At 36.2% G+C, this 8,205-nt stretch overlaps 1 protein-coding gene across 1 annotated transcript in view; it reads left to right on the forward strand.

The window, feature by feature from the left end:
* LOC107549235 (atrial natriuretic peptide receptor 1-like) overlaps positions 1 to 8,205 on the forward strand; it is a 35,388-nt gene extending 27,183 nt beyond the window's left edge. Inside the window, exons 13-19 of the mRNA XM_016230240.1 lie at positions 4,144 to 4,312; positions 4,557 to 4,703; positions 4,801 to 4,924; positions 5,009 to 5,077; positions 5,655 to 5,829; positions 6,054 to 6,152; positions 7,101 to 8,205. Coding sequence (XP_016085726.1) covers positions 4,144 to 4,312; positions 4,557 to 4,703; positions 4,801 to 4,924; positions 5,009 to 5,077; positions 5,655 to 5,829; positions 6,054 to 6,152; positions 7,101 to 7,249 — 932 coding nt within the window. The 3' untranslated portion in view covers positions 7,250 to 8,205. The remainder of the gene's footprint in view (positions 1 to 4,143; positions 4,313 to 4,556; positions 4,704 to 4,800; positions 4,925 to 5,008; positions 5,078 to 5,654; positions 5,830 to 6,053; positions 6,153 to 7,100) is intronic.

Consider the following 8,205-nt stretch of genomic DNA (forward strand, 5'->3'; position numbering starts at 1 on the left):
TTAAACTGTTGACCAGGTCATTAAAGGGGTAGTTCACCCCAAAATGAAAATTCTGTCATTAATTACTCACCCTCGTGTCGTTCAAAACCCGTAAGACCTTCGTTCATCTTCAGAACGCAAATTAAGATATTTTTGATGAAATGTGAGAGCTCTCTGACCCTCCATAGACAGCAAAGTAACTGAAATGTTCCCAGGTCCAAAAACGTAGCAAGGACATCGGTAAAACAGTCCATGTGACATCAGTGGCTCAACTTCAGTTTTTCAAAGCTACGAGAATACTTTTTGAGGGCAAAGAAAACAAAAATAACATAATTTATTCAACAATTCTTCTGCCCCAATTTACGTCTTCTGCCATTTTGGAGAGTACCCAAGAGTGTAATCAGCATTGTTTACGTCCGGGGTGGGGGGGGGTCTATAGAGGGTCAGAGAGCTCTCACATTTCATCAAAAATATCTTAATTTGTGTTCCGAAGATGAACGAAGATCTTATGGGTTTGGAACGACATGAGGGTGAGTAATTAATGACAGAATTTTCTAGGGCTGCTCTCGACTAAGGATTTTTCTGGTCGACTAGTAGTCGTTCATTTGAAGCATTAGTCGACTAATAGCACGTCTATTAATAAACCATTTAAATCATTATAATGAGCCTTTAATTGCCTACATAGCCTAATAAGTGCTCAAGCGCACGCATAAAGCTTGCCACGACACACCGGCATAATGAATAATTATGAATGTGTCAGGGAAAAACAGTAAGGAGACTGCATTAACATTTTTAATAATTTTATAAACTAGTGCATTCTTTGTTTTCGGTTTAAGAGATGAAGTCGGCGTCACGGACTCGTCATCGCCGCAGTAGTGATGTGCCTGTATGCATGTTTCATACGGATTACATAATCTGAGAATATTGTTTGCCATTTGAATTGGTTCATTTGAAAGAAGACATTTCACTCTCTATAGATAGATTTTTAATGTCTGTAAGGCAAAGCTATACATGGAGTTTCATGCTCGGTTCACAGAGACCGAGACGGCAGAAAACGCATCTTTTTGACCCAAAATGAGTATTTTAAGAGCAAGTGAGCGCACCGGCGCCTCCATCTGTCCTGCAGTGAGCACTGTTCAGCTTCATGCTCTGCAGACACTTCAATAGCGCACATTTCTCTATAACATTAGTCTGAGCGGTCATGTAAAGTTGCTAATACTTACATATATCAGATGATAAGCCATGTTTGAGGTCGCTCAGAATTTTGCTTCAATTACCAGTCCAAAGGAGTTGACACTAGTTGCTGAAAGTCAGGGTCAGTTTCAGATAATGGGCAGTCAAAGTTCACATGGTGAATGATGGGCACAGACTGATTTTTTTTTTATCTTTAGACTGTGGTTCCATCCAGTTAGAGGATATCAAACATGTTAGATATTTTGGAACACATACACTTTTAAAATTAAAGGTGCTTTAAAAGGTTCATCTGTTTCTCACACAAAGCTTTCATATGGCTTTAGAACATTGGAAATATTACACAAAAGTCAAACTGAACTGATTTTTTCGTTATACTTTAATGTTGTTTTTTAAGCTTAAAAGCCTTAGTTCCCATTACGTTGGCAAAAAAGGCAGTGGAAAAGTCTTGTTTTTTGTGTGTTTTCCATTTAATTAAAAATTCATATAATTGTTTTTGCTTCTCTGTGAGATTTGGGATCTGAAACTCTTAATTGTCTGAGAAGAGTTTGATGAGGATGAAAAACTTGTTTTTCCACTTCTTTCCAAAACGCTTTAAAATATTGATGCACGGCTCTGCACTCAGAACACTCACGCGAATTACCCTCGAGAGCCTCCGCAGTGACAGGAATCAAAGACGCTAATGAACCAGGTTCTTCAGAGAGGTCAACAAATACACAACCAGATGCCATTCAAAGCTGTGCTCACACACATACACATGAATATTCTCATCCTCTCTTTAGCACAAACACATCAAAGATGATTCTTCAAACATTCAATATGTATGCATAATAACACCCTGACACACTCTTAATTTGCCAGTCCACTACCCTTTTCACTCAGCCACCACTGAGTTTGTCTGAAGAAGAAGACACTTGACATTATCTTGTCATCCTGCCAACATCCTCACACACATTGCATCCACTGCTTATGGTTCTCTTGTTTACAGAGAACAACCCTTAGAGTGTGAAGAGCTCTCATTCATACATAGAAGTTATTATGTATCAGACTTTTGCCTTTTGATTCCATATGATTATACAGAGTTGCTAATTGCCATAAAATATGAAAATCACCACATACTAAAACGTCTCTGAAGTAACGTTCTAAAATGTCTCCATTTCATCTATAATTTCCATGCAAATGAAATGAAAACAAAGCTGTATAAATCACTGTCACTTTATATAATTTTCAGAGACACTAAAAGGTTCATTTGTTATTTGTCTACACACATATATCCATCCACGCTTGTCTCTTTCACTCTCTTTCCCTCTCTAATCTAATTCATGGATTTAATCATGTGATTCAGAATACAGACCAGAGAGTGATGAGTGTGTGTGTGTGTGTGTGTGTGCGTGCTTTTATGTCAAGAAAAGACTTTCTGCTACTCCCGCAAACACAGATCATGTGCTGTCAGCGTCCCTGGAGCTTGTGATCTCAGCACTATAATCAGAACTGACATAGAAGAGGATATCATATCAATCTTCACACATGCATTTGGGCACCTTGGTAATAAGATTACTGTTGGTGAAGATTACGGTTCTGGACTGGTGAACCAATCAGTCTAGTCAGTGTATTCCTGGTCAACCAATCAACCTGGCACCACCGGCACACATATAAATACAAAACACAAGCACAAAGAAATTGTGTAGCAGTAAAGATGTCCTGAGCTTTGAAGAGCTGTTTCTTATCAGGCCTGTTTGTTCGCGAAAAGCCTCAGACGGAGCTGAGAAATGGTGTTTTTACTAGAGTGCTACAACCCACAGCCATTTCTTCCAGGCTTTCAGAGCTATAAGAGCCTGATGAATAGAGCTGAGAGAGATCAGGAAGAGGATGGGAAACAGAGATAAAACATTGTGGGAGTTTGTGGGAATAAGACTGATGGAAAATACCCTGATGCAGTTGATAGCAGAGAGAAAAGGAAGGAAAGCACTTTGACATGCAAAATGTCTTCAGACTGCTGATACTGTTGGAATTAAAAATGACTTACTTTCTTTTATATACTGTATATCCCAATATTAAAGTTGTAACTTATTGGAAGAAGCAACCAATCTTTTCATCTGTATTGTGATGTCCAAGTAAAACTCAGGACTGGATATAAGTTTAATCCATCAGTTGTTGATTGGAAGGAGGCAGATCTGAATGCGAGTTAGGACATTTTGATCAAAATTTAGAGGTCAAAAAGGTACAAAAAAAAAAATCAATCATGGATGAATCATTCACAATAGGATGCATTAACATGATTTTAGGACATGAACTAACAATGAAAAATATTTCTACAGCAATTATTAATCTCATTTAATGGTAATTTCAACATTTACTAATACATTTTTAAAATCAGAAGTTTTACCTTCTAATTATTTATTTACCTGAGCTAGAATGAACAAACTATGGGTTTTTAAAGACTAACATTAACAAAGATTTAGAAAATGCTGTAACAAAAATATTGCTCATTGTTGGTTAATGCTAGTTAATGCATTAACTAATGGAACCTTATTGTAAAGTGCTACTGAAAATGGATACCGTGAATTTAATGCCGATTTTAAAAACATGGCTGATAACCTGATAATAAATGGCCCAGTATTGAAATTCAGTACCATTTTATGTTAATAAATGAAAAATAAAACACTAACAACTAAAATCACTCATTTGAATTGCTACTTGTAAACATTAGAGCACTACAGTATACAGTATGAATAATATAGATATTCACTAAAGGTTACGTTTATCAGTGTTGTTGTTATATTTGTTGTTAGTATTTTTAAAGATTAATTATAAATGAGCGTTAGATGCTGGACAAGGTTATCTAAATGTAAAAACAGGATTTTGAGGTTGAGTAAAATGATGACAGAACTTTCATTTTTTGGGGTGATCTGTTCCTTTAAGCTCAAAATCTCTCTTTTTCTCATACTTTTCCTCTTTCTTTGTTGTGTATAGAGATTGTGGACCGTGTAGCTCTGGGAGAATGGCCGTATCTACGGCCATCCGTGAACCCTCAAGCCCACAGTGAAGAGCTGGGTCAGCTGATGCAGCGCTGTTGGGCCGAAGAACCATCAGACAGACCGGAGTTTAACCATATTAGTGTGTTACTCCGCAAACAGAACAGGTCTGTCCCATTCTGCATAGTTCTTTCTGTATTAGCTCACTTGTCTGTTTAAGCCATTTAACAAACACTTTTATACATCTAATAGTTATTTTATTAGTGGTGCTTGCAATGCATCCAGTCTATTAGTGTCACCATGCTAATGTTGTAGCCACACCCTAGAAACCATTTTGTTGAAAATGTACAAATCTTTTTCTTCTAACTATTATTTGCCTTATTCTGTTTATTTATCTGTCCTCTTTCTCAGGGAGCACAGAAGTAATATCTTGGATAATCTCTTGTCTCGCATGGAGCAGTATGCTAATAATCTGGAAGAGCTGGTGGAGGAGAGGACTCAAGCCTATCTGGAGGAGAAACGCAAGGCAGAAACTTTACTGTATCAGATCCTCCCTCAGTCAGTTGACACATAATACACAGCAAATAAATGAACTATGAAATAAACATGTACACATTTGGCTAACGCTCATAAAGCTTCATCTCTCTTGTGTTAGTTCAGTGGCAGAGCAGCTGAAGAGGGGTGAGACGGTGCAGGCCGAAGCTTTTGACTCTGTCACCATCTACTTCAGTGATATTGTGGGCTTCACGGCTCTGTCGGCAGAGAGCACACCTATGCAGGTATCTTACATTTAAGTCTGAGAATATTTCTGATTTGTTTTACTACTTCACTCTAAAGATTTTAAGTGGATGTCTCTCCTGTAGGTCGTCACCCTCCTCAATGATCTCTACACCTGCTTTGATGCCATTATAGATAATTTTGACGTTTACAAGGTATTGCCACCTCATACTTGACGACATATTTGCCCTAGACAGCTACAGTGTGTCTTTTGCAAACAAATAATGTTTTCACTTTATGTATTCCTTATTTTCTTTTTTCTTCTTGGATTTGACAGTTTTAAGAACTTTTAAGAAATTAAAAGAAATGTGTGTGTGTATATATATATATATATATATTAGTGCTGTCAAATGATTAATCGTGATTAATCACATCCAAAATAAGTTTTTGTTTACATAATATATGTATGTGTGTATATTTATTATATATATATAAATACACACACATACAGTATATATTTTGAAAATATTTATGTATATGTATATTCATTTATATATTCTTATATTTTATATTATATAAAAATATATTTAATATATAAACATAACATATTTTTCTTAAATATATACATGCATGTGTATTTATATATATATATATATATATATATATATATATATATAATTAATGTACACAGTACACACATATATTATGTAAACAAAAACTTTAATTTTGGATGCGATTAATCGTTTAACAGCACTAATATATATATATATATATATATATATATCGGATTAGGTGGAGACAATAGGCGATGCCTACATGGTGGTTTCAGGATTGCCGGTACGGAACGGGAAACTGCATGGTCATGAGATCGCACGCATGTCCCTTGCTCTATTGGAGGCTGTCAAATCATTTAAGATTCGCCACCGACCTGATGAGCAACTGAAATTACGAATCGGCATTCACAGTGGTAAGAATGATGGCTTCAAAAGGTTACTTAAGTAGAACTAGTCTTTAACACACTGATTTAATTAGCAAACAACTGACAGGGATTATTTTGGTTGTAATGAGCTTTGTTAATCTATACTTTCTATCCATTACAGACATTCTGTCCATTCTCTCATAGAATAGAGCATTTTTTAAAATTAGCATGCATAGTTGCCACAGCTTTTCCCATGTGTGTATGTGTTTCAGGTCCTGTGTGTGCAGGTGTAGTCGGGCTGAAGATGCCTCGGTACTGTCTTTTTGGAGATACAGTGAACACATCTTCTCGTATGGAGTCGAATGGAGAATGTAAGTACTTGCTGCTCCCATTACTACCAAACAGCAATTTGTGCTCATAACCATAGCAACTGTAAAGGTCAAGAGTGAAGGTCAGTTAGTGGTTTGAGCCATGACTCTATACTAAGGGTATGAGAAATATTGAGTGTCTTTAATTTATGCAATAAATTGGTATAGAAAAGACAAATATATATATATATATATATATATATTTAATTTGTTCCTAAATTATCTGGCCTTTTTTGAACGTCTGCTTCAATATTTCAACAGACATGCTTCTTCAGATGTTGTATTATCGACACCAGTTTTCCATAATGAAATTCACAATCATTCACAAAGCCCAAACAAAAAAGAAAAAGTTGATGAAAAGATTCCATTGTAATTCAAATTGAATTATTTCCCCCACCACCTATTTCCCCATATAAACGCTGCCAGATAAATGAGAACTATCAGCGTTAGATAACACTTGACAAAAGCAAAACAAATTGCAATCAGGAAAGGGATGAATTGTAAGCATTGCTAATTTATTTCTCACAGGAGAAGATTAGCATATATGCCTGCCTTGACCATCACAATCCTGACTTAAACATTGTACTATGGCAGTTTTACTGCACACTGTGGCCCTTATGTGCATTTCCAGTATTTTGACCCTGCTAGACTGTTTTAGTACAGTCCTTCTTAAAATGGGTTGTTAATAAACCACATAAAAACTACAATTAAAACTGAAAAAAGCTTATTTAAAATATTAATAAATACAAAAATATGACATAAATAATGCTAAAATAACATTGTGTGTGCCAATATGATGGGCTCTTTTAATATACCTGCAGGTGGAAAGTACACACGTAAATCATGTTTGCCAACACACATTAGTCAACCCGGTGAAGTGAGCTGTGCGAACGAAACTAATCAAGATTTATACACTAATACTCTAATCATTCACATGTTGTTATCCTGCAGCTCTGAAAATTCATGTGTCATCAGCCACTCGAGATGTGCTGCAGGAGTTCAACTGCTTCCAGCTGGAGCTGAGAGGAGATGTGGAGATGAAGGGAAAAGGAAAGATGAGGACCTACTGGCTTCTGGGGGAAATAGAGAACGGTGATTGAGACAGTGGGGAGCAGAAAAGCTCCATGGGATCAACAGAGACACACTGACTCTAGTCAAACGCATCCACGGGGAAGCCAAGCCAAGACTGTTCTGTTGGCCAAATGCACACACACATAATCTTGTACAGCACTAGATGATGTCTGACTTGTACATATGTACTTTTAGATGTTTCTTTGTAAGAACACCAGCTGCAGCTGTAAATGGAGTGAAGGTTGAGTGTGATTGAATATCGTCCCCTGGTGGATAAGTAGCAGCACTGCTGGCTTAAAATATGTTAGGCTAAATAAACATTATTACTTCCAGGGTGTGTGTGAGAAAAGATGTAAATATTAAAGATGATGACACAGATTTTAGCTCATCAAAAAATCACTTGGCTTTCATAATTCAAATGTTTTGAAGACAAATATTGATCACTTATTTACTTTTTTGTCATTTATTTCACTTGCGTAATATTTATAGATTCTTATATTAAAAATATTTTTTTCCACCCAGTCAGACTCTTGCACACATATTCTGCATATTCTTCTTCAAGCCAACTAAGACACATTAATCTCTGGCTCATCTCCTGGATGTTTCTGCTGAATGAGAGGAGCTCCAGTTTCGAGAGACGGTTGCTGATTTTTGGTGTGAATGAAGCAGGAATTTTGTGAGTCATACATAAATACAAAGCATAAATAATCCATAAAATAAAACCCAACAGATTAATAACATTTTTTAACATTTTGCCCATTACACTTGCAATGTCTACAGGTATGTTACATGGGAGATTAATGACACTTTTTGATTTGACATGAGAAGAACTTTGCCTTTGTATTATTTTATATGCTTGTATGTTTCTGTGTTTCTGTTCCTGCAGGACGGTTTTACATGATTTTACTTGAGAAAGTAAGTGTAAAGGTTCTTTGCAAAGTGTTTAGGAGTGATAATAAAACCTCTGGCAACATAGTCATAGGAG

The sequence above is a fragment of the Sinocyclocheilus grahami genome, unplaced genomic scaffold (genome assembly GCF_001515645.1).
Source record: "Sinocyclocheilus grahami isolate Dianchi unplaced genomic scaffold, SAMN03320097.WGS_v1.1 scaffold366.1, whole genome shotgun sequence".
Classification (NCBI taxonomy): Eukaryota; Metazoa; Chordata; class Actinopteri; order Cypriniformes; family Cyprinidae; genus Sinocyclocheilus; species Sinocyclocheilus grahami.